Genomic DNA, 27038 nt, shown 5'->3' with positions numbered 1-27038 from the left:
CACTCACAATTCATAAAGCAGTACAAACTTTACAGCTGCCCCTGATCAGCTGTGTTATTTAAGATGCACTCTGGCACTCACTACAAACACCTTTTCAATTCAATTCAATGTAATTTTATTTATACAATGCCAAATTACAGCAACAGTTGCCTCAAGGTGCATTATACTGTAAAGTAAAAACCTTACAATAATACAGAAAAACCCCAACAATCAGAAAATCCCCTATGAGCAAGCCCTTGCAAACAGTGGGAAGGAAAAACTCCCTTTTAACAGGAAGAAACCTCTGGCAGAACCTGGCTTAGGACCATTTGTAGGCAAGGAGAGAGAGAGACACTTTACCATCTAACTGTACTTTTGAGAGTATGCACAAAGCTATAGCTCAATAAAGGGATCTTTACTGCAGTCAGCTTCTTGATATCTATGCTTTAAAAACTCCCCATTCTTGTTATTAAAGACATGTCTAAAACTGTGCACATGCCTTCTTTTTTGAACCATGTCTGTTATTGATTTGGGGGAAATGGGAATAGTTAAAGGCCTCATTAAGACATGGCTCTAGTGAGCCACGTGAAATATTCACCTGGCGACATTTTCTTTCTTACATTTTCTGTACATGTAATTCCTATGAAGCAAAAGAAAAACTTGAGATTTTCTAAATGCTTAGTTTTACACAGTTTTTTCTACTCTTGTGATGTCAGTGGGGGCAAATATTGCTATGATGGTCATCTCAAGCACACAGTTCTGGATATGGAATAGAAACCACCTTTCTTTTTGTGAGGAAAAGTCATAGTCAGATGGTTACTATTGAGACAGAACAAAAAAAATGGTTTTATAGACCAGAAAATAGTTAAAGTAAAGCAAGTAAGATGTAAGAATTTGTACATTAAGTGGACTGGTACTTAGAGAAATGTTTGTTCTACTGTAGTTGAGCATTTAAACCACTTTTTTACTACAAGCCGCATTCATACAGTACTTTGGTCTATGCCTTTAAGTTTTTTCTGATTATCACACTCAGGCACAATTTGGGGTTTGGGATCTCACTCAAGGACACTGAAGTTCAAATCGCTGCCCTTCCAATTGGTAGACAACCTGCTCTACCTTCTGAGCCACAGCTGTCACATAGGGAAATGTTGGATGTTGTGTATGATAACACCACTGATGCATCAATTGGATTTGAGGCCGGAGTACCCCACTCTAAAGATGTGTTAGTTGTTAGTTTATGCCAGATGTTACAGGAGCCAAACTTTACAAAAAGTTCCAAAAACCTTTATTTGGAACTAGTATTTGGGAATCAAGGTGTGTGTTTTGTTTTGTTTTTAGCAAATAGGAGACAAGCTTTTGTGCTCTTTTTGGTCAGCAGTGGTTTTTACTCTCCCAGGGGTGCCGTTTTTGCCCAGTCTCTTTCTTGTGGCTTTTTTTTTTCAGATAGGTTCCAGGGCCCGTATCCCTAAAGAATCTTTGTGCAAAAAGTGGCTCCTAGCGGCCAAATTCTAAGAAAATTCTCAGAGTCATGACGTTTTCTTAGAATTTCCCCTAAAAGTGACATGACAATCCCAGTTAATATAAAAGCTATTCCTCAAGATTCCTAGCGCTTAAAAGGGCTCCTAAGGCGAGATCTGCTAAGAGCAGGGAAGAGGACTTTTAGTGGCTTAGGAGTTCCCCTAAGCAGCTGCACAAAATGGCCAACAGAAGAGGCAGGAGAGATATCCTGCAAACACTGGATGACAGGGAATTATTGAGATGCTACAGATTGGATCGTGCAGGAATCATGTTTGTGGTGGATCTCCTTAGAGATGCAATTACTTCACCAACTCGACGCCACAACGCTATTACACCGGAGACGAAAGTAATCACAACCCCGAGGTATTTGGCAACCAGGAAAATGCAACAATGCAGCAGTGATGACTTGGGTCTGCAATCACAGACATTGCTAAAAGCTGAGCCGTGTTACCCTCGTTAAGACCACACTGGACTTGTAACGTTGTGATTTCTACTTCATTAAGGACAGCCTCTTGAGATAGGCCATCTTGTTTTCAACGGGGTCCATATGGGAGTGAAAGTACAAAATATGCCAGCTAGGATATTAATATGAGCAAATAAGACACGAATCATTATTTGAACAGGGTGTAATGAGTTTAAGTTTTCACATATTTTAGATTCTAATGGCTATAACCCCTACAGCTTACTATTCATTTTCCAGATATTTTCTTGAATGTGAAATATTATTTACAATTACAGTCAGCATAAGATTAGAGTATATAATATGTTTATTGATTTGAGGGTACATCCTTTGCTCATTATCACCAAAAGCTCATTTCCATCAAACTTGTAGGATCAACCAATCACGGCTTTTGAAATGATGACTCATACCTAGCAACGGGGTCAACCACACCTCCTCACTAAGATAGGATTTTCCATCCATTCCTTGCTCAGAGTTCACTGAAAATGTTCTGGAATCACTTCTAAGCTAAAACTCCTGGGCCCTGTTTCAGGAAGCCGGTTTAGTGGAAAAACTGAGTAAGTATACCCTGAGTTAACGAAAACTCTGGGTTTTCGGTTTCACAAAGCGAGTTCAGCTGCAGCCTGAGTGAGTCACTATGACGACACACTCCGTGAAGCTAACCTGCCCCCTAGCAGGTTTACTACAACTAACCCTGACTGTCTCCGCCCCTTTGTCGGAAACCTGACAGTAGGAAGTGTCGGACATGGCGTGCCACTTCCTTGAAGAGCCAGTAGATCGTGAAGCCCAAATTCTCCGCAGAGCTCTCCGCCGGGAGAGAGTGATCAGAGCGCGTTTGGACATTTTATCATTTCCTGATGATTTCCTGTGCGAACGTTACCGTTTCTCAGCACAATCTATAATTTATTTGGATAACATCCTCAGGCCATATATTACGCATGTGACACATCGCGGACATGCTCTCAGTTCATTGCATATTATTTGTATTGCACTTCGGTTTCTTGCAAACGGGAGCTTTCTGTATAATATTGGTGACGCTGAGCACGTTTCCAAGGCTACCGTCTGTCGGGCAGTCAGGAATGTTACAGTTGCACTGAAACGTCTCCTGTACTCGTCTGTGGTGTTCCCCGGTCACAGACCCACAAGATTTATCAAAGAGGGATTCCACAAAATTGCAGGTATCAGGATGAACAAAACTCAATTTATGATGTGGTGATACTTGGACTACTACTTAAATTGCACATTTATTTTCAGGGTTCCCAGGCGTGATTGGCTGTACAGATGGCACTCACATTCCAATCATTGCTCCTTCAGTAAATGAAGGAGACTATGTGAACAGGAAGTCTTTCCACAGCATTAATGTACAGGTACATAGTTCCCTGTAGCATGTCAAACTAACAAATTATTTCATTATAGTAATGGATGCTAATTTGTGTTCTCTGCACTGTGAAGATCATATATGATGCTGCCAACATTATCACAAATGTGGAAGCCAAGTGGCCAGGCTCTGTCCATGACTCACAAATATTCCGTGAATGTACACTGAGCACAAAATTTGGACATGGTGAGTTGAGAATACTTTAAAATATATAAAGACCAATTGCTTCAGGGACATTTGAACTGAAGTGTACCCTTCTGTCTTAGGAGAGTTCACTGGCTACTTGCTTGGTGATAGGGGGTATCCATGTTTACCCTATTTGCTTACCCCTTACCCTGACCCTGAACCGGGCCCACAGCAGCGATATAATCTGGCTAATTGCAGGACAAGAGCCAGAATTGAAATGACTATCGGAATGCTTAAGGCCCGGTTCCAGTGCCTGCAAAGACTCAGGGTCACCCCAGAAAGGGCATGTGACATTATTGTGGCATGTGTGATTCTTCACAACATTGCCACAATTAGAGGAGAACACTGTCCTTCTGAACCAGACATCAGCAGTGATCCAAACCATGAACATCCTGACCCTCCCACGGACATACAAGATGGAAGCGCAGTCAGAGACACCATATGTCACAATCATTTCTTTTGACCCATCACCTCAACATGTTGAAAGAAGAATAAACAGATTTTTTGTTCAACTGGCTTTATTGGTCGCCTGTATTTCCTGTACACAAAGTATTAAAAGATGTAAACCTCATAAAGTGTCTCTGTTGCTTCCTCCTCTGTAACAGCTGTCAATGTTTCTTCATTATTTTCCTGTAGTAAAGAAATAGACAACATTGCTGTTCTACTGTAAACTCATATAATCTGTGGAGTATTACTCACAACTGCATGTTGGTCTGGCTCAACAGGAGGCTGCACCAGATGCAGTACACCATCACCATCAACTGATAGAATATGAGGTTTATACAGGTCACTTATAACTTACAAGGGACCAAATGGCAATTAACAAACATATACCAATCACCTTACACTTCATTGTCATTATGCTCTCAAAGACAACCAAGACTGAGGGAAGGCAAAATCAGTCGGAAAATAACTTCACTACAAAATAATTCATTATGGTAAAGAGTTTATCAAATGAATGTGTCGCACTGCAAAGGTGACTGTGAAGAAAGGATGTATGCACATCATGTATTATTTTGAATTTACCCCTTATGTAGGCACTTGTGTCTTGCGGGGTTATTGCCTCAGAGGATGTCCCCGCAGAGATGCCTTCGGCCACAGGGCGCCCACTGTTTTGGCTGAGGGCCAACTGCTCAGCCTCTGTGAGTGGTGGTGGTGGAGGACCCCCACCTGTTTTTCGGGCCTCCGCTTTTTTTCTGTTGGCTATAACGGGCCACATTTGAGCATACAGAGTAAGCAAATATGTACTTGTAATGTGCTCAGATAATTTCAATAAGTGCTTACAGAAAGAAAATTAATGTAGCCTCTAACTGCAATTGATTTACATGGGACAAACAGACCAAGCACTATGGCTCATAATACAATTACACCTTACCTGTTTGGACTATATTTTTATATTTCATTTTTACTTGCTGCCAGGCACGTTTGGGGCCTGTTGGGTTGCACCTGCGCTCACATCACATCACAAAATAAAATGTATAAAATAACAAATAAAATAACATATGATAAAATAACGTGTTAAATGGGTGGAAATCCCTCGATCAATGTTTAAATTAACACTCACGCATTGACTCTGTCGGCTATGTTTTGCCATGCATGCTTTTGCAGCTGTGGCTGTGTTACTTTTTTCCGCGGAATTTGCATGTTATCGGCATATGCTGCCATCAGAATTTCGGCCTCAAGCGCTGTGAAATACATTGACCGCGCCTTCTTTCCCTCCGTCTCCATGGTGACTCGCTTAATCTGTGCTCCGCTTATCAGGGCTTTATGTATCCTCGTCCGCGCGCTTCACTTGGGGTTAAAGCAACTCCGCGTTGACTGAACTAATTGTTATCAGCCTTTCTGAAACGGAATATTCCGAGTTGGACAGTTCGGGGTTACTCAACCCTGAGTATCGTTTTTCACTCTGAGTTTTCCAAACCGGCTTCCTGAAACAGGGCCCTGGCAAGGAATTTTTAGGTTAAGTTAGGAGCTCTCTGAGAGGATTCTCAGAATCTTTAGGGATACGGGCCCTGGTGTGTTTGGATAGCTTTTTTCTCTCAAAAAATAAAATAATCATTTAAAAACTGTTTTTTGTGTTTAGCTGTGTTATCTTTGTCTAATATTACAATACGTTTAATGATCTGAAACCTACACAGGTGACAAAAGATAACAAAACAATAAAAAAAATAAGATTAGCAAAGGGGCAAGTACTTTTCACAGTACTGTATACAAATTAAAAAACAAAGCTGAGGCAGTGTTATCATGCAGAGCTCAGTCTGGCATGTCCAAAAATCATCTGATGGAAATGTGAACAGTAAGAATCAGCAAGGAAACATGGTGATGTGGAAATCAGTCTTCTTAACCGTGCTGACGGTCATCACTCACCCTGAGTCGAATGTAAATTGACCTGTTGACTATTTTCCTCCCAGTGGGAGTACAATGCTTCAGTATATAGTAAATCAGGAATTTAACTATTTATAATGTAGTTTTTTTTTTCTGCTTTTGCAATTTGTTCATGTAACACTGCTAGCATGCGGCCAGTACCGAATGAATGTGATTGATGACTTCAGGCAGCAGGCGCTAGCAGGGAAGAGGAAAAAAACAAACTGCTGTTAAAAGAAAATTGTTTTTTTTCCTTTTTTCTCCGATTACTTCACATTTAGTGGGGATAAAGTGAGTTAAATTATAGGGCTTGGTAATAGTTATGGACAGACATTTGGCACCTTCCTTCCTGTGCCATGCTGATAAAGAAAAGCAGAGAAAAATGCCATCCGCTCTCTCTGTTATGATTAGTTTGTTTGATCTCTAGTGGGTAAAAGTGGGAAAGAAGCTGACTGAGCAGATCCTTTGATGATTCGGCCAAATCGGCTAAGAGAATATAAACGAAGTGGCTAAAGCTATGATTCCAGTATGTATGCAAAGTATAATCTGCCTGATGCCAGCAACTTGTCAATTCAGTTGCTGCCACTAAAATAACTAAATGCTGTAATTTGACGGAGTGACTGCACTTGGGAGTTAAAATAAAGATTTGTAAACATCATAAATGTCACATTAGATATTTTCCAGAATCCACAATAATGTGCGGGGGAAAAAATCGAGCGTGGCATGTACACCATATCCCCCACACGGTAAACATTCCCATGTGTAGATGTGCAAAATAGTGCATTTTGTGTTGTAATACATGTGCTTCATTTGGTATCAAGGACCGGATAAAAGAACACGATTGTTCTTCGGGGGGGAAAGGTTAATCTTGAACATAATCCATTCATTATAATTAATTTGTACTCGTGCTTCTACTAACAGGTGTCAGGCACGAAGAAAGGCTGCAAATTTATAATTTAGACAAGCAAAGTAGTAGAGTTTGCACAGTGCATTTTGATTAGAAGCAAAATATGCCCTTTGTCATATATCTTAAAAATAATTAGAGAGCAAAATAATATTGTTTTTGTATGCAGATAGTCCTGTTAGAAAAGTCAAAGAAAAAGGAATATTACACCATCCCACGAGAGGAGTGTGATAGTCTAAAATAAAGAGAATCAGAAATATAAAGATTAATGTGTGAGGGGGGGAAAAAACTTGGATATTCACTCAATAAGAATGGAAGACCTGTAAATACTAGCATACTTTGAAATCAGATTTATCAACAAGATAATCCCTGTGATTTTAGATCAAGTTTACCTCATTATCATTACCGTTGAGAGTTCAGACAGAGAACTGCCTTTAATTGCACTTTCAGAGAAATAAATATAATAAATGAATGAGGTGGTGGCATTTGTGTATTGGGAACTTCACTGGTTTCATTATCCAAACTGTTGCGCCTTCTCACAAACATTGTCATATTTAGATCTGTGGTGTGATGAGGTCCATCCTTGCAAAGTGAAACACGAACAAAAACGTCTGAAGTTGGTAAATTCAGTCAAACACACCCCGTCCCTAACTGGTTTTATGACTTAATGATCTCAGTTTCTTTCTCTTCCATTGATCTTTTATTGACCCTTACTGTTAGTCACACAATTACATTTACAGAACTAACTTTAAACAAAAGACCGGCATTTATTTACTATGGATTACTCTCTGTTTTCCAGACATTGACGAGTGCAGTTTGCAGACACACACCTGCTGGAATGACAGTGTGTGTGTGAACCTCCCAGGAGGCTATGACTGTGTGTGCACATCTGGTCCAGGCTGCAGTGGTGACTGCCCACAGGAAGAAGGAATGAGGCGCAATGGAGAAGATTGGAAACCCAGCTTTGATCGCTGTGCTGTATGCTCCTGCAAGGTATAGAACATGATCACGTGCATACACATTTATTGCAATAAGCAATACTGTTGTTAACAGTGGAATTTTTTTTTGAACTTCAACCAGGACCTGAAAGTGATCCATAATCTTGTCTCTGACCTCCCATGAATGAGTTTTTATTATGACCAGGTGTATTATGGGTGGATCATAGCTTTTTGGTCATCCAAGGACAGTAAAAAAATAAAATAAAACCATGTGAGCACCAGTCAATAGTTTGACATTCAACTCAATGCAGTTCAATTTTTATTTATACAGTGCCAAATCCTTACACCTCAAGGAGCTTTATATTGGAAGGTAAAAACCCTATAATAATAGAGAAATGACTCCCAGACTAGATTGATTTTAAATTTGATTCTTGATTTAATAGGTAGCTGATGAAGAGAGGCTAATATGGGAGAAATATGCTCTCTCTTTCTAGTCCGTGTCAGTACTCTCACTGCTGCAATTTGGAACTGAATGCTTTATAGGACACTTTAAAGACAACAACAACAACAACAACAACAACAACAACAATAATGATGAATTACAGCAGTTCAGCCTAGATGTGATAAATGCATGAACTAGTTTTCAGCATCACTCTGAGACAGGATGTTTCTAATTTTTTATGTTTTTATGTATATAAGACATTCCTTCTGTTTAGCTAATTGGTGTGTGTCATCTGGATTCATGGATAGATAAAGCTGGGTATCATCTGCATGCCAGTGAAAATGTATGCTGTGCCTTTCAGTAATACTGCCTAAGGAAAACATGTATAATGTAAATATTATTGGTCCCACAATTAGTAATTGTGGAATTCCACAATTACTAATCGAATAATACAAAATTACACTTATCATCAGATACTTATCAAATCATTGACATGACAGTCATTTTCCATGAAATTTCATCAATTTAATAAATTGTAATTCTATAAAATACATTTGATATTCCAGAAAATACAGGAGCACTGGAAATGCAGCTGGCTTTATAAACCTGGAAGCAATACAATACTGAAAATACAGTCACAACATGAGTAACATGTGCACTGTCTGTTCAGTGAACTCGAACAGTAAACGCTGAAAGTGGAGTTGGGTTAGTAGGGAACGCAGAAAAATCTCCTCTTCCATTAGTTTAACCTCTTTCTTAATTTCAGTGAATTAGTTTTGCAATTTTTGCTGGCCTGATCCTATCGCACAGTTTCCTGTGCTTCCATTGTTTTTACTATGGATATTTCTACCACAACTGTGCTCCTCACAGCTAAACTTTTTCAGCTTCTCTCTCTCACTCTTTACAACAATGCAGCTGGAGATCCATAATCTTGTCTCTGACCTCCTGGAGAAATTTTACTGTATCTGAGGTTCAATGAATGATAAAAACTTTGCCAGCAGAGGCCAGACAGATCAATAACAGAGGCTTGCAATATCAGGATCAAGTCTGTTACTGTTACTCATCTGGATCTATAAACAAGGTTCATTATTTTATAACAGTAGGCAAGGGATATATTAATTATATCTCTATGCTTAATTCCTCTATTCCACACTATAACCTGCTCTGTTTAACAGCATGCAGAGCAGTAGTTTGACAGCAGCAGTCTGTGTTTTATAGGCTCGTAGGACAGGAAGTAGCCAGGAGTTCCTGTGCCAAAGTTGCATCCTGCTGATTCCAGCAGTAATCATTCACTGTCTGAAAGAACCTTTATTTGTAACAAAACAACAATATACTTAAGTAAAAGCTGAGATCTGGGAACAAAGCTACATTGTTACCGGCAGTTTGATATGATTCCAATGGAGTTGTTTAGAGGATTTCGACAAAGATTAGCAAAGCTGTAAAGGTGGAGATATCAGCAATAAACTTAGTGGCTACAGTGTTATAACAACTGATAAGAAGGATGGGCAAAACTATAAAAATAAGACTTAAAAATTCTCTTTAACATCCACACATTGTGCCTTCTACACATCTAAAAAACCTTTTAGTAGTAGTATTTAGCACACATAGCAATTACTGTAAGTGTGTAGATTAATTTGGCTAATGTATGCCAAATTATGACACAAACACAAAGTATGAAACATTTCTGATCGTTCATACAAAAAAATCCCCACGCTCTTCTCCCATCTGTTTATGATTAGCCTGCATTACAGTGTGACAAATATTTTTGGCATCTTAATGACTCTTTTATGTCCTCGGGAGCCAGAATGAGATGGTGCACTGTTGCAGCAGGAAAGTGGAATATTGATCAGGTGTTTCTTTTTGAAGATAGCATCGGAGTGTGAGATTAATCTAAATCAGACAGAGAGTTATTTGGCCTGAAATACCAGCTAAGAGCAGTTGTTTCAACGATGCTTTATCGGCTTATGTATTTTAAAGTTTGCCACTAGGATATCAAATTTCTGCCCTGTTAAAAACTTTGGGTAAACTTTCTCTGGTACTTATAAGTTATGATGTTTCATTACGTTTCAAACTAGCGTCAAGTTGGAAATTAGTTAAATGTTTGAGATAATGCAGCCAGTGTTGGGATTAATGCATTACAAGGGATTACGTTACTGTAATCACATTATAATTTGCATTGCAAGGGTTCTTCAGTTATGTGCACACGTAGGGGATAGAAAGAAAATTAAACATCAGGCAAATATGTTTTTTTTTCCTTCTGTTGCAATCAACTGATTTCAGTTCGTGTTTGGAGGAAGAAAATGGTGGAGTGGGCCATGGGATTGCCAGCTTTTCAGCTTCCAGTTTTACAACGTTATTTAACGTTGTAAAAGTCCCGCGGCATGGAGCTATTTAGCTCCATGCCACGTGACTGTGTGCCAAGGTTCTCACAATCGGCCCCTTGTGTTGCAGAATTCCAACCAGAGGGGCCAAAGAAAATGTTATCATCCTTGTCCGAAATGAGATGTTCTGATGCTCCCTCAGAGAATTCACGGTGTGGCTCATTGTTAGCCTTGGGGGAAAAGGACAACATAGCTTTCGCAGCTGACCTCGGCATTGTCCACCAGCAGGAGGACAATGTCCTGGTGCCTTGCGTGGCCGACTCAATGTGCTCCATTGGTGCAACGACTGGAGACAGCATTGAGTTCTTCTTCGACAGGCTAGCCTGGTGGGCTAGCCTTTGACAAAGGCTTTTCAGGGTAAAGCGAGTGCAGTGTTCGCATGAACCCGGTTTGGAAACAGCCGCTTAGGCGTGTTGCACATCACACAAGCGTCATGTGTATCTGAACCTGAGATTTTCCTACCGCAGGGGTGGAATTCTGGGCAGCTGGGCAGCAGTCTGCCATGTTAGGGAAGCTTGGTATAGCTGGCTTGGAATGGCGAGACAGCTAACGAATGTTTAAAAGAGAACTACCTGATTAATGCTAACACAACTGCAGGTCTTTGCAAGTATCTGCACAGACAGCATGCTAACAGAAAGCTAGCCAAGGACCCCGAGTGATTTTATAGTTGAGTGCATGCCAACCCCAGCCCAGCGGCCAGAACCTGAACAAGTAGCAAAAGCAGTGATGAACTGTCAGGACTGAAGCCTCTGTTTTTACCTGTTTATGTTTCTGAAATAGAATCACTCTGGTGATCATTTTGAAGTCTCTTTGTCTGGTAGCGATTAACTGTGATAAACCATCAAATTAACAAATCTTACATTCAGAGCCAGAAAACCAAACCAAAACCAAATGCTTGCAATTGTGCAATCAGCAGCTGCAAATGTGAAAGAATTCAACGCCACAGGTACATTGGTTTTTATTCCAGCTGTTGAAGGGGTGTTGAAGGGAAGTTTGATATGGGATGCTCACTGAATGTAAGCAAGCAGTGATCTGGTGTCTTGGGACCAGCAATGAGAATCGCTTGTGACTGTAGGGGAGCCACAAAGTTAGTGTAGTCGGTGAAAAGAGAGGGAAAAGAGAGGGAAATTAAAGATGAACATATCAGAAATAACAGACTGAAAAAGCCACAAATTAGAAAGATGGTAAATGGACTGGTTCTTTTATAGTGCTTTTCTACTCTTCTGCGCACTCAAAGTGCTTTACACAACTTGTGCATTCACACGCATTCACGCAAGCACATTTTGTTAGTGCTTTCTAACTAACATTCGCACCCACATTCATACTCCGATGGATGCATCGGAGAGCAATTTAAGGTTAGTATCTTGCCCAAGAATACAGGGAGTGCAGAATTATTAGGCAAATGAGTATTTTGTCCACATCATCCTCTTCATGCATGTTGTCTTACTCCAAGCTGTATAGGCTCGAAAGCCTACTACCAATTAAGCATATTAGGTGATGTGCATCTCTGTAATGAGAAGGGGTGTGGTCTAATGACATCAACACCCTATATCAGGTGTGCATAATTATTAGGCAACGTCCTTTCCTTTGGCAAAATAGGTCAAAAGAAGGACTTGACAGGCTCAGAAAAGTCAAAAACAGTGAGATATCTTGCAGAGGGATGCAGCAGTCTCAAAATTGCAAAGCTTCTGAAGCGTGATCATCGAACAATCAAGCGTTTCATTCAAAATAGTCAACAGGGTCGCAAGAAGCGTGTGGAAAAACCAAGGCGCAAAATAACTGCCCATGAACTGAGAAAAGTCAAGCGTGCAGCTGCCAAGATGCCACTTGCCACCAGTTTGGCCATATTTCAGAGCTGCAACATCACTGGAGTGCCCAAAAGCACAAGGTGTGCAATACTCAGAGACATGGCCAAGGTAAGAAAGGCTGAAAGACGACCACCACTGAACAAGACACACAAGCTGAAACGTCAAGACTGGGCCAAGAAATATCTCAAGACTGGTTTTTCTAAGGTTTTATGGACTGATGAAATGAGAGTGAGTCTTGATGGGCCAGATGGATGGGCCCGTGGCTGGATTGGTAAAGGGCAGAGAGCTCCAGTCCGACTCAGACGCCAGCAAAGTGGAGGTGGAGTACTGGTTTGGGCTGGTATCATCAAAGATGAGCTTGTGGGGCCTTTTCGGGTCGAGGATGGAGTCAAGCTCAACTCCCAGTCCTACTGCCAGTTTCTGGAAGACACCTTCAAGCAGTGGTACAGGAAGAAGTCTGCATCCTTCAAGAAAAACATGATTTTCATGCAGGACAATGCTCCATCACACGCGTCCAAGTACTCCACAGCGTGGCTGGCAAGAAAGGGTATAAAAGAAGAAAAACTAATGACATGGCCACCTTGTTCACCTGATCTGAACCCCATTAAGAACCTGTGGTCCATCATCAAATGTGAGATTTACAAGGAGGGAAAACAGTACACCTCTCTGAACAGTGTCTGGGAGGCTGTGGTTGCTGCTGCACGCAATGTTGATGGTGAACAGATCAAAACACTGACAGAATCCATGGATGGCAGGCTTTTGAGTGTCCTTGCAAAGAAAGGTGGCTATATTGGTCGCTGATTTGTTTTTGTTTTGTTTTTGAATGTCAGAAATGTATATTTGTGAATGTGGAGATGTTATATTGGTTTCACTGGTAAAAATAAATAATTGAAATGGGTATATATTTGTTTTTTGTTAAGTTGCCTAATAATTATGCACAGTAATAGTCACCTGCACACACAGATATCCCCCTAAAATAGCTAAAACTAAAAACAAACTAAAAGCTACTTCCAAAAACATTCAGCTTTGATATTAATGAGTTTTTTGGGTTCACATGGTTGTTGTTCAATAATAAAATTATTCCTCAAAAATACAACGTTTTTCCACACGCTTCTTGCGACCCTGTTGACTATTTTGAATGAAACGCTTGATTATTCAATGATCACGCTTCAGAAGCTTTGCAATTTTGAGACTGCTGCATCCCTCTGCAAGATATCTCACTATTTTTGACTTTTCTGAGCCTGTCAAGTCCTTCTTTTGACCCATTTTGCCAAAGGAAAGGACGTTGCCTAATAATTATGCACACCTGATATAGGGTGTTGATGTCATTAGACCACACCCCTTCTCATTACAGAGATGCACATCACCTAATATGCTTAATTGGTAGTAGGCTTTCGAGCCTATACAGCTTGGAGTAAGACAACATGCATGAAGAGGATGATGTGGACAAAATACTCAATTGTCTAATAATTCTGCACTCCCTGTATTTGGCATGCAGACTAGGGGAAGCCAGGAATCGAACCACCAACCTTCTAATCAGTAGATGACCTGCTCTTCCGCCTGAGCGACAGCCAAAGATGGCAGCGAGGAATACATTTGTGCAAACACACTGCCATGTGAAATGAAAGTGAGACTTAAAAACAAAGATCTTCTTTATTCAGCGTCATCCAGATTGAAAAACCAAAATGAAAAAATGAAACAGAAAATCAAGCTAAGTAAAAAAATAAATAACATTTTAGAGTTCTATAAAAGTTCTACAAAGATCAACAAGCTCCCTAAGTGAATTAATTTGAGAAAATTCAAACAATATTCTGTACGACTATGTTGTACATATCATACCCCCTTAAAAGAAAGACTGCTGTCTGCAGTCATCAAATTTATCAAACAGTTATTATTGAAAAAAGCAGTAAAGTTGTTTTGATTGGCACAAATGCATGTCATTGGCATTCAGACGTGGTCGTATTCCTTGTACTAAAAAGAGCAGCCTGCATTCATATTTTCTGCCAGCGCGATACAATTGGCAGTAATTTCCCCAGCAAGTCCAGGGTTGTAACTGTAAAGACCAAGGCCATCAGTACCGGCACCCCGGGACTCACAAGTTACTGTAGCAGGACAATATGCATCGATAAAACATTGGCTCTGTATTGCCCTTTTAATGGTATGCAGAATGACTTTATGGCCCTCATACATTTTCTAACAGCCTTTTTATGTAACATTTTTACATCTCCATTACACTGCCGTCCTGGGGCCAGACAGTGCTGGCTGTGCTGAGTAAAATGGACCATAAAGTTTTCTCCAGGTACAGACAGGGAGCCAATGACACAGCGGCTGGAAAGGCAGATCAGTCGGATTCTTCTGCATTTCACTTTGCCGCCCAACCCCTTCTAGTCTCATTTAGAGTGCTATTAAATTGCTTTTTTAAAATGGGAAAATGTAAAATTTGTTACAAGAAAATGAAATCACCCATAGGTATGTTTCTACATCTTTAGTGTCTTTTAGCCATTTAGTGTTCTCTTGATGCTTATATTAGATTAAAAAAACTTAGTTTAAGAAAAAGAAAGACAAACATCACCAGAGGATTTTTATTATAGATGTTTTCAATTATTAATCAAAGTGTTAAAAAGGCTCTTTGTTATGCTCTTTGTTCTTCAGGCTCTTTGTTATGACACACACTATTGAGCTCTGGTGCGTCCCACTTCTATCAATGACACTTGAGATACTTTTATATCTTGACTAGAACACATCTGTGTCTAACTGAAATAACTGGACATAAATAGGAAATGTAAATCCCTGTCAGTGAAGTTACAAAGTTTTTGTCAGTTTAAGTCAGTATGAACCAAGCCATATGTCGAGTGAATCATCTACTGAGATGATGAAGGATTGAAAATTTTCGACAGCCACCAACAGACTTTCTAGACCTGTCCACCTACAGGGTGGGCCATTTATATGGATACACTGTAATAAAATGGGAATGGTTGGTGATATTAAAGTCCTGTTTGTGGCACATTAGTATATTGTTTTTCTTGTGACATTACCAATAAGTTTGATGTGTCACATGGCCCTCTTCCTATTGAACAAACAAAAGTTGTATCCAAGATGGCCGACTTCTAAATGGCCACTATGGTCACCACCCATCTTGAGGAGTTTGCCCCCTCACATATACTAATGTGCCACAAACAGGACTTTAATATCACCAACCATTCCCATTTTATTACGGTGTATCCATATAAATGGCCCACCAGGCAACCAAGAACCCACTGGTGACTTTGACTGAGAGCCAGAGTTCCTTTGTGAATGCGGGAGAATGTTAAAGAAGGACAGTGTGGCGACAATTCCCAACACCTGGAATGGAGCAATCCAGACACTGATCAACATCCAATCAATAGCATCCCTTCAACCAAACATGATGATGATGGTGGTGGAAGCACCATGCTCTTGCGAGGCTTTGCTGCGATGGGTAATAAGATAAGTTAAAGAGATGCAGATGTAGACCATGGACGGTATAATAGGTGAGCTTATCTAACAAGACATCAACCACTGATTTCTAAAGTCTCGAACTCAAGCCTCAAGATTAGCATTTTCACCATCACCATTCTGGTTTCAACAAACTGGAGCTTGTCTGACTGTGAAACCCATTAGCTAATGACTTGTGACTGACAAGTCCTAATTTTTTAACAGAGTTTCACCATGATCTATAAAAAAGAAGTCATTCTTTATTAAATAGAACCCGAAACAAGTGACTGAGCCATGAAGCTAGCAGGAAATTCTTTACAGAGATCAAGACAGATACTGTAGCAATTTTTCCATAGACTTTCCCATAGAAGTCTTTACAACTGCAGCTTTACCATCCGGTGTCCTTTAGAGAGAATACAGGTTCAAGGCACTTTTGCATTATCCTCACTTTTCAAACCTGCTTTATATCATCCATGGTCCAGACCTGCTCTCAGTAGAGAATGCCCCCCACCCAGTTTGGTTGACTGTCAGCAAGACTTGTTGTCAAAAGTGCTTAACAAGTTACTAATTTTAGGCCAGACATATTTATATAAATCAGATATTAAATTTTAATTTAGAAAAAATAAACAACGTGCTTTAAAAGCCTGCTTGGTGTTCATGTTATTGTTTTGCAAATTGATGAGAGAGAGTGGGAGACATATGAAAAGGAGAAAGTCAGAAAATGCATTGTTTGTAAGGCTGTGCCTTGGTACGGCGACTTCAGGGTGTTCCCATTTGTCAAAGACAATGACGGATCATTTACACAAAAGTAAAAATCTGCCTCAGGAAAGTGCTCAAACTGTGTTTGTTCACAGTAATATTTCATGTTTATAGACCCATTATTTCATTTTTATATAAATCACAGTGAGTTTGAAGCCCTTTGTTTTACTGAGGGACACCTTTATTGTGTATTGGGTATTGTATTTTACTACCCAGAATATACAGAGATGATAAGCTACGTACATTATTTAAGCCAGTTTGCACCCCGATGTGTGTGACGTTTGTTGTTTAGGATGGGCAGACGTACTGCAGGCGGAGACCTTGTGACTGTGGAGACCCAGAAGAGGATCTGTTCTGCTGTCCTGGATGTGACAACAGGCCCAGCAGCCAGTGTCTGGATCAGAGCGGACGCACACTTTACCGCAGCGGAGCATCTTGGCTGTACGGCTGCCAGCAGTGCCGCTGCATGGTTTGTACACACACACACACACACACACACACACACACACACACACACACACACACACACACACACAGAAGCTATTGTCCATTTTAAATAAAAGCAGGCAAGAGCTTTGTTGGAAGACACAGATCACATCAAAAAGACAAAACCCTCCTCTCCAACATGAAGCTCAGAGCAGGGCTTTAATTCATACCACTCCCTGATCTGCTGGTTAACTGTGTGTGTATGAGGGCTGAGAAAATTACCACCTCTCTAATTAGAGATGTGGCAACAGACCAGCGTGAGATCTGTAACTGAATTCTCTCTCTGTCTCACACACAAACACACACTAAAAAAAGAAAAGAAAAGAAAATTCACACACGCTATAGCAATTCTGGTGCTTTTTTTCATCACTGCCTGTGTCTCTGCAGGAAGGGGAGGTCGACTGCTGGCCTCTAGTTTGCCCCACGTTGATGTGCGAGTACACGGCAGTGGCAGAGGGCGAATGTTGCCCACGCTGCGTCACAGACCCCTGCCTGGCTGACAACCTGTCGTATGACATTCGGCAGACATGCAAGGACCCCGCAGGCATCGCCCGCCTCAGCGGAGACACATGGCATATGCCCAAATCACCCTGCACCACTTGCAAGTGCAAGGTAGGTCAATGCAGCATGAACAAACTAATTGTGTAGATTTTTAAACTATTTTTGAGCTTCAAATTGCCGGTTTGTAAAGAGACTATTTTAATTTATTTCAACCTGTCAACATTGCTATTATTAAGGCTATTGAGGGTTGATGGGGACTGCTAACTTTCTATGGCAGAGTTCCACAAAAACAGTGTACATCAGGGCAAGAAGCCCAAGCACGGTGTTGCTGTCTAGGAAAAGATCTGACATAAATCATTGTTTTCACATCTGACTGAGAGAAAACACAGAAATGAACCAATTTCCAACTCCAAGACCAACAGTCAGCTCTCTGTGTTGTAATAAAAAGCCATTACAATGAGTAAAAAAGTAACTAACCAGAGGGGTTGTTCTGATTGGCAGGGTTAGGGGCGGCTCTGCAAGGCACAAACGTATGCCAGCTGGACACAACATAAACCAGTGGGATCGTAGCAGAGCCGCCATAATGGCAAACATGCTAGGCTAAAGTATACAGGAGATCGCTAACTTGAAAACACTTTCCCCAAACCTCTGTTTGATATTCTTCCAGGGTCTGCAAATGGGATAAGACTTGTGGGTTTTAGATGTAAAAATGTCAGATGTTCCAAAAAGATCACAATTTTATCAGTAATGACAGCCATTACTGGCTGTTAGCAGAAAATCTTTGAGACTGAAAATGTGGCATAATCAATTTAGCTAATGTGTGCTAGAGGGCACACAGTGTCTATTTATATGTGTTCTAAGATGAATGCATAAAAGAAAAATGACTGTCAGAGATGATGTAAGGAGCATTTTTACCTTAAAAGAAGTGAACATGCAGATGACTGTGGCAGGAACGTGTCAGATCCACTCATTAGGTGAAGATAGGCTGCTGCCCCCTCACTTTAGCTTTTTTGGTTTTGCTTGTTTTCTTTGCAGTCAGAATACATAAAAGAGCAAAATGAGCACATCAAATACATAGACCTAAATCTACATTGTACTTTTCCATAGTTGTTACATAAACTGAATCAGTAGACTAGATACATATTTGCAGCAGTCTTTGCGTTGATGTGATTTTTGGACGTGGCCACATCGTGCCTGTGCTTTCTTGAATCACCAACCTAGTGTCACTCTGCAGCTCCGGGACACAATCTGAGACAATGTGCCACTGTTGGAGACAGTTTTTACGTCTGACCAGACAGGACCTTGTGTTCTTCACGGCCATAAATACAGAGGGCCCGTTACCCTTGATACATATTTTTGAGATATTAACCTTTTCATAGCGACTGTTCACTCCAGATCACAGTCCGTATGACAGTGAGAGCTGCTGACTATCGAGCGGAACTGGAAACTTCTTTTGGGAAAGATATATTGTGCTTCAGTTTCTCAGATGTGCCACTGCTTACCACCACAAATTCATAATCCCTATGCACTAGAGTGAAAGCATAAATCTCATGATATCAGTCTGATATCTCAAATGTATATGGGATAATGCTGACACTGTATAACTAGGTACCACTGTAATGACACTAGAGACATGAGGTTAACCACCCCAAATCCTTCTGTAAGTCAGGTGGATTAAAGTGATTTAGGCTGTGAAGTGAGTTATTAGCTTTACCATGCACAGTGTGGAACTGTATATTACATTTCACCTTATTTAATGCTCTCTCTTCTTTCCTATCTTGTCATGCCTTTCTGTTCAGAATGGAAGTGTTTGCTGCTCGGTGGATCTCGACTGCCTTCAGAACAACTAAAGCCCTCCCTCCTCCTCCTCCACGTGCCGTCCTCTTCTTCTCCTTTCACTATGGGACTGCCACATCCTCTCAACCATCTGACGACCCTTCCCCTCAGACAGACGGACAGACTCTCGCATGCACATGTGCATGCCAGTGTGTGCACAAAAAAAGAAAATTTGCAAACACACACTGGACAGACTGGGGTGTCGCGGCTGTGCTTTTATGCTGTACCTCTGTCGACAAACAGCGACTGAGTGTGCGTGCGTGACTCAGGAGGAGACAGAGGCCCGAGTTGCTCTCACCACAGTCGCTGTGTTGTGTTTGTGTCTCTGTGTTCAATTCCATCCTTTCACGAAACGTCTTGAAACCTTTTTAAATGTCTCAAACCCGAAACCAGAGACAAACAGCCAGACGGATGCTGAGGGGCTCCGTCTGTCTACATTTGCTCAAACACGGGCTCTTTAATGCTTGGTCGCCTACAGGAAACTAAACATCCATTACTTTGGTAACCAAAAGGAATGCATCCACTTTACTGTGTTTTGTGTTACTGAATCAGGAGGTAGTTCAGTGTCATATTACAATGTTATGATGAAATGGGGTCAGTTTTCATTTCAGTACCAGAATTTTTGTGAGTAGCGTTTTTTTGTTTCTGTCACTGATATTGTCCATATTGTGCTAAAAACTTAGCAATAGCTTTTGGATGTCCTGATTTGTGTGAAATCCAAATGAATTTACAACATGTTGACCTCACGTCCTGGTGTCAGCATGATTTCCATCACTGATATTTCCCAAATAGTTGTGGACTACATTCTTCTTTGACATTACAAAAGTCACATCTTGAACACATCGTAATATACAAACTTCCATCTTTACATTTTTTGAGTGGTTCTCTGGCAAAACAGGTAGAAGTATAAACCATGTCAGTGGTGCACATTAGCTTTGCATACATCGTTAATGTTTCATCAAAACATCTAGCTGGCCCTGGACCCAGAAACTGAAATCTGCAATATTTGAGAGTCTAGAGCAGACTGATAATTTGACAATCTAGAAACCTGTCAGCTAATCAGGTGACGTAGATTTGGGGCGTAACACCCAACAGATAAAACTTCCTGTGCCTATTTGCCAGACATCATTTATGAATACTTAAAATACGTCAAAAAAATCAATAAATAAATTTTCAGATGATAGCCAGTAATTCTGATTCTTAACTCAGATGCAAGTACAACCTACTACAAGCTGAAGCCAGAAAAACTGTCCCTTGCCTACGGACTCTGATAGGCAGGTATCTGTTTACAGAGATTATGTATTAATTTATTATTCTCTGACACCATCAGTCCCATTTTAAAGGATTTTCCAGAAATAGCCATGACATGCAGTGTACCACAATAACGTTGACTCGCTTTTGAGCGTGGCTGCTTGGAACAGGTATTTATTACTGCTGGTAGATGTAGCTGGAAAACAGTCCTGCTTTCAGTCATCAAACCCTATAAATGCCACATCTATATTAAACCGCATCCCTGAGGCTCTGAACTGGGACAGACGACATGTCTGTCCTTCTGAGCCACTTCAGTTTTATAACACTCCCTCAACCACAGCATCTCGTCTTCAAATGAGGATGACTGCCAGATGCCTACACTTAACAACGGCAGTCAGGGTATGAAAAGCATCTGAAAGGTGTGTGGCGATGCACAGTGGATTCCTGCAGGCCAGAATGAGTGCCAGCCATAGTCATTGATTAAATCTGAGCTCGTGGAGGGTTGGACTTCTGCGGCGTCTCTCCGGGCTCCTCGGCTCTGCACCATATGGCACACCCAGGGTGGCAGGGACACAAAAAGTGAGCGCTGGAGAGGGATGCGGATAATTAAAGCATTGTCACGCAGCCCTGGATTTGATTATGCCAGAAGGTCACCAAGTGTTGAATCTGTTTACAGACAGCCAGGATTATTAAGGCAGGAGAGTCTTTACTGCTACAGTTCACACGTTCATAGTTACGCGGATGCTCTTGTCTCCTGTTCCCCTACCCTGTCCCTCAGCCCTCATCCACATTTGTCTGCACTGTCCTTAAGCTTTTCTCAAGAGTGTTAATGTTGACCCTCGAGTGTCACTGCCATCAGCCTATGTCGGTCAGTATCCCCCCCCCCCCGAGGAAATTTTCAACACTATTTTCTTTTCTTTTTTCTTTAAATGAGTACTAAAAGCAAATTAGGTTTCAAGGCCACGACTTATGCTGCAGTTATATAACATGATTGTTATATAACTGCAGAAATCTGATGTGAAATGTTCACCCTCTGATCAAATAAGCAAAAAAATTGTTATTAGGTAATCCTTTGTTGCGCATCAACTTACCACTCAGTTAATTTTTGGCAGCTGTAATAATAACTGGGGTTTCCTTTCAAAGTTTCGACAGTTAGGGCCTTCTCTCTCTCGATTTCTCCTTCGTGTTTGAATCTTCTGCACTCAGTCAGTGCAGATATCAGGACTCATTTTCCTCCTTCAGAAGAATTCATTCGTCGTGTCAGGATGAAAAACAGCTTTCAGGTTGAGATAATCCTTCACAGTGGAAATGAAACTTTCATTTTTTTTAATTGTGAAGACATGGAAATCAGTTGGTGAGCTGCAAAAAAGCCTAGTCCAAAATACATAACTTTTACTGCAGTTGTCTTATCAAGACAATAATCCATCGTCATGAGTAATCCGCTTGCTGTACCATATTTCTGTCATAGCGGCAAACAAGATGGTATCGAGGAGCAGGTTGTAAACAGGTCTGAGACTGAGATGAACAAAATCCAATGAGGCTAAAGGGCACCAAGGCAAGAAATTGGAGAGGTACATAGTCTATAATAATGAAATTGGCTCTTGTACCCAAAGAAAACAGCCTTGTCATTTTCATTTGTACAACTTTAGGATAAGAGCAAATGACTGCAAGTGCTGCAAATGCAAGAGATCCTGGAAAAGGCTTCATTGCAATCCATAGGATCTTCTCTAGGCAAGTTTTAAAAAAAAAAAAAGTATTTTTCTGTAGAAATCCTAGACTATAAAGAATACCAGAGGGATTCAGTTTTATTTATATTGCTCCAAGTCACAACAAGGCACTTTATACTATAAGATAAAGATCCTACAATAATGCAGAGGAACCTCAACAATCAGGTGACCCCCAATGAGCAAACACTTGGCAACAGTGGGAAGGAAAAACACCCATAACAGCAATAAACCTCGAGAAGAACCAGGCTCAGGGAGAGGCAGCCATCTGCCCTGACCCCCAGAAGTCTAAACCTACTGCAGCATAACTAAGGGATGGTTCAGGGTCTAGGTCATTAGTTTTGTTGGTGAGTTCTTCCACCTTTGCCATCTTGGCTTTCTTTAAACTATCAGTGAGGAGTGGATCTGCCTGTAATCGAAAGATACTATACAATAAGTTCATATGGAATCTTTTCAGTGACAAGGTATTGTACCAAAACCCAGCAATTAAAACCATGAACTCATCAATAAAATGTTCACTGAGCTGAAGGCTGTTTTCAAAGAGACTTCTGTACAACCATCAGGCGTGTTGCAACAAGATGACCCACCCCTTGTTTGCCATTAAAAAAAGAATGCAGAAGCTGCAACCCATTTGCATAGCAATAGGACAACTCATGGTAAAATTGGGACATGTTACAATTGTTATAGTCTGCACTGGCTTTAATATATATATATATATCAAAAAAACATTTTATGTAATTTAACTGGTATTTAAAACAGTTTTAGGTATGACCTCGCTTTTTGGAGTTGAGAGCAATTATTACAGCATGTCCTCCTTAGCCACGATGTCCTTGTATCACCTCTCCTTACACTCTAAACACTCTAATACCGAAATTGTCAACTGTGGACAAAGTACACATACAGAAGGGGAAAAAAAGATGATGTAAATGTTTTCTGTACCCATCAAAAGCAAAAAAAAATCAAAGGAAACAAAAGCAGATAATTGTACAAAGTTTCAGATTGCTCTGTTGACTGATTTGATATGAACTACGTCTACTAAAAACCACTGTTTGCAAACTGTGTGTAAGTGCTTTTACATACTGACAATGTGATACAACTCTGCAGTTTTTTAAAAATTCCCATTGTGTTCATGAAAAATGTATTCATTTTAGTGGACTACGTTTCTTATCTCGTGGGATAGGCTCTGTTTTTGCTTGTAAATACTGTGTAAAGGGGAAGGTCACTGTAAAGAAAGTAAGACTATGAGGATAATTTTCACTACCACAGCTTCTTTGGAACTGAGCGTTGCAAGCTGAATATGAGAGAAGCAACATTTCTATTGTTTTTACTATTTATTTTTCTATTCTTGCTCTAACCTGTTTAGTATTGTATCCGTCATAGATTCATGTCTTTTCACTGTTTTAGGATAACACAGTTTTGATTAGCCTGTGTGTATATATTCTAATCTCTAATCGGTGTCCCTTACTAAGAGTCGGCAGAGGTGGAAATCAGACTCGGAAATCAGAACCTGCATAGATAAGCGTCTTTTCTAAGCGCCAGGACAGGCTGCTCACTGCATTCATGAGCTTTTTTTTTTCTCCAACATGTTTGTATGATCTGAAGTGAAACATGACTTCATGGAAATCAGACAACATAGAACCATGTACACATGTAAAGAAAATCGAAAACCTTGAAAATGTTCTTGTTTCAGTTTCTGCTAAAAAAAAAGAAGGAAAGAAAGAAAGAAGGAAGGAAGGAATTGGGGGGGGGCATTGTGTTTTATCCTTTTATGTCTGACTTTTTAAAAAAATAACACAAGTTTAGGACTTTCGAGCTCCTGATGTGCCACTTCATGTTTTATAGTGGACTATGGCAGAGGAATCCCCTGGTCTGTTCACTGCTTACTCTTCAGATCAGAGTGGCCAACCTAACTGTACTCAAAGGGTTAAGTGTCATTTGAAGACTGTGTTGTGATAAGAATTTGCTGTAAAAGAAAAAAAAATTCAGTTCGGTTAATAAACATTTTAGTTGTTTACATTATTACTTCTGTGTATTTGCCTTTAAAGTGTGATGACGGCCGATCGTTCCAATCTCAGGTAGATGAGCCAAAGTTTTTAAAAAATAAATATATATTTCATATTTGGGGCAATCGCGACAGATGGCCAAACAGCTCACCTGCCACGTCATTCACCGGCGCCGTAAATGAAAGCAAGATTTCAGAGCTTTCAATAATGAAAGCAAACCCAGCATCAGGATACAGTCCTGTTAAAGTCTTTCATGTTTCTACTTTTATCAGCACTGCTGTTTTCTATTTCCTTCAGGAAAGGTATGAAAGGCTGCGTGGCAGTAAAGATAAGTACATCCTTTTGATGCTTTAATGGAGCGCTGCTGTGCCACTAGGAGCCGGTACAGCGATGCTTTTGAAGCAACGCTGTGGGGGAAAAAAAGTCTTAAAGTTGAACAACGTACCTAATGTTTTATATTTTTGCTACAACACCACAATCAATACAGAACACAGGCACAAGGTGTACAAAGTGTACAAAATTCACAAAGTCCCTAAAAGGCAACTATTCCCCAAACACATTTCTTTCAACATAAAATACGGTTTTCTGCCAAGATTTTGGTTACTCTGCCAGTTTTAGAAAGAACCTGATTATTATCCTTCTTTTAAAGCCACCTTTGCTTCAGTCTTAACATTCGAGGATTTGCCACCTTATGCTGTTTTTACAGAGCCCTAAACTTAGACATCATCCAACAGAGGTGCTTAGGAGAATATTAATGTCTGATTTGGTTCTGTAACCTGCCAATTCCCAACTGCAAAGTCCAGGTGTCGCTGAAATTCACTTTGTGGACACAGAGCTGGTAACTGTCTAGTGCATTCACTTCTAGCAACAGGATGTTTTGTGGGCAATCCATCTTGTACACTTTCAAAACACCATTACATGAATGGGAACACCACTGAAAAATTCCATTTCTTTCTGTGTCAACTTTACAACAGAGTGTCGATTATGTGTTTCTATAGCATGGCTGAAAATTCCATTCTCCTGTGTGTGTACAAAGGAAATATTTCTGACAGTATTTTCCATCCAGTTTCTTCCATTTATCCAATTGAGAAATTAAGACAGATGCTTCTCTCAGATCCTGTGTCTCTAACATCCAGGTCCTTTGCTGGGGGGTTTTCCTGTGTCTTTTTTATGCTTGGATGGTTCATAGGTCAGTGTTAAGTGGCTTAAGAAATAAAAAAAAATGGTATCCCCAGTAATGGTTGAGTACAAAGATTGCACTGAAAATGAGTGAAAAAGCAGTTAATGTCCAAAGAGAACATTTGAAAGACTTTCAGAGAGCCTAAAGAAGTGTTACTCAGGACTGGTTCAAAAAGTTACAAGAAATTCTGGCTCTTTGGAAGCAAAATATATTGAACACTTCCATATTTGGCATGTGGGAGGAGGCCGAAACCCAGAGAGAACTCAAACAGACACGGGGAGAATACGCAAACTGCACATAAAAAGCCAGCTGGCTGGTGGATTCAAACCCAGGACTGTGACTGTGTGTGTGTGTATGTGTGGATAAAGAAGCGCGCGTTAGACCAACAAAGTTATTCCTAAAATATATAACATACGACAGAAGCGACAAACATGTCTGCTACAGGTTGTTTGTCACTGAGATAATGAAAAGAATCTTATCACATAGACACTCTTAATATAATAAAGTAATATCCCATCATTAGTCCCTGCACATTTCCATTTGCCTCTGTTCAGTCTGAGCATCTTTATATTAAATGTTGCCTCTTGGTGGGGAACTAGAGCAGATTCAGCGAATTAGCCTGCTGTCTGTCAGCACTAAAGTAAGCGCTTTGTTTTCTATGTTATGTGTTGTGCCGAGTGTGAGTGGTAACAATGGTGGGCCTACCTGTCCCAGCCCCGGGTCACCTCGGCAGAGGACAGCTCCACCCAATGGGATTTAGACCTGGAAGTAACCACAGAGAGGATGGAGGGCCTATACAGTACATGAGGGCTGCAACAGTCTACTGTATAGCTAGAGCAGGTATTTACCCATGAATGGACTGACTTAACAGTGCAGAACTGAAAATTGCTTTTTCAATAGGCTCTAATCTAACTCTAAGTCTTTAATGTGTTGCTCTTTCTGATAGATTTGTTGGTTTTAAGCATGAGAGAACAACATCGGAGTTTGGCTTCAGTTTAGCAACTTCAGCAGCCACGACAACACCACCACCGCCTCCCCTTCCTGCCACCGGCAGTCAAATCGATGAGTTTCTCCTCTTTCTATTGACATTTCACGAAAACCTGGGGCAGCTGAATTGTAATGCAAGAGGCAAAAAAGAAGAAGAAAAAATACAAGTACACCACCTCAGGCTGAGAATTAATACATAAACTATGTGCATGTTGCTCATGTTAATACAACAACGAGGATTAAGCCGCTTAAATGCCTTATCGACATCCCGACCAATCAATGTGTGTATAATTAAAGAGTGCAGCTGGGCTAGTGACAAGTGGAGCCACACTGTCACTACTGACCCATGCATGGATCTAGAGTTAAGTGTTTATTTAAACCACCATCACGGCGCATATGTGTTTGCATATGTAATGTATTATGTATAGGACCTGTTGACCCTACCTGCTCGTCTGTTTTGCAGTTTTACAAAAACCATGCATAAATTTTTTTAAAGCGCA

At 40.5% G+C, this 27038-nt stretch overlaps 1 protein-coding gene and 1 long non-coding RNA gene across 2 annotated transcripts in view; both read left to right on the top strand.

Annotated features, from left to right (window-relative positions):
* LOC146583683 (protein kinase C-binding protein NELL1-like) overlaps positions 1-24390 on the top strand; it is a 307223-nt gene extending 282833 nt beyond the window's left edge. The window contains exons 17-20 of the mRNA XM_085275922.1: positions 7589-7782; positions 16863-17039; positions 17444-17668; positions 19357-24390. Coding sequence (XP_085132048.1) covers positions 7589-7782; positions 16863-17039; positions 17444-17668; positions 19357-19407 — 647 coding nt within the window. The 3' untranslated portion in view covers positions 19408-24390. The remainder of the gene's footprint in view (positions 1-7588; positions 7783-16862; positions 17040-17443; positions 17669-19356) is intronic.
* Positions 3120-3669, top strand: LOC146583684 (uncharacterized). The gene is made up of 3 exons (XR_014892627.1): positions 3120-3324; positions 3410-3521; positions 3602-3669. It is a non-coding gene; the product is annotated as an uncharacterized LOC146583684 (long non-coding RNA).
* Positions 24391-27038: the final 2648 nt, after the last annotated feature.

This window comes from Mchenga conophoros, linkage group LG1 (assembly GCF_057382185.1).
Source record: "Mchenga conophoros isolate Kocher_MC1m ecotype Shallow Benthic linkage group LG1, M_conophoros_male_GT1.1, whole genome shotgun sequence".
NCBI classification, from domain to species: Eukaryota; Metazoa; Chordata; class Actinopteri; order Cichliformes; family Cichlidae; genus Mchenga; species Mchenga conophoros.
The sequence above is the reverse complement of the archived record's forward strand: the minus strand, read 5'-3'. Positions and strand labels throughout refer to the sequence as shown.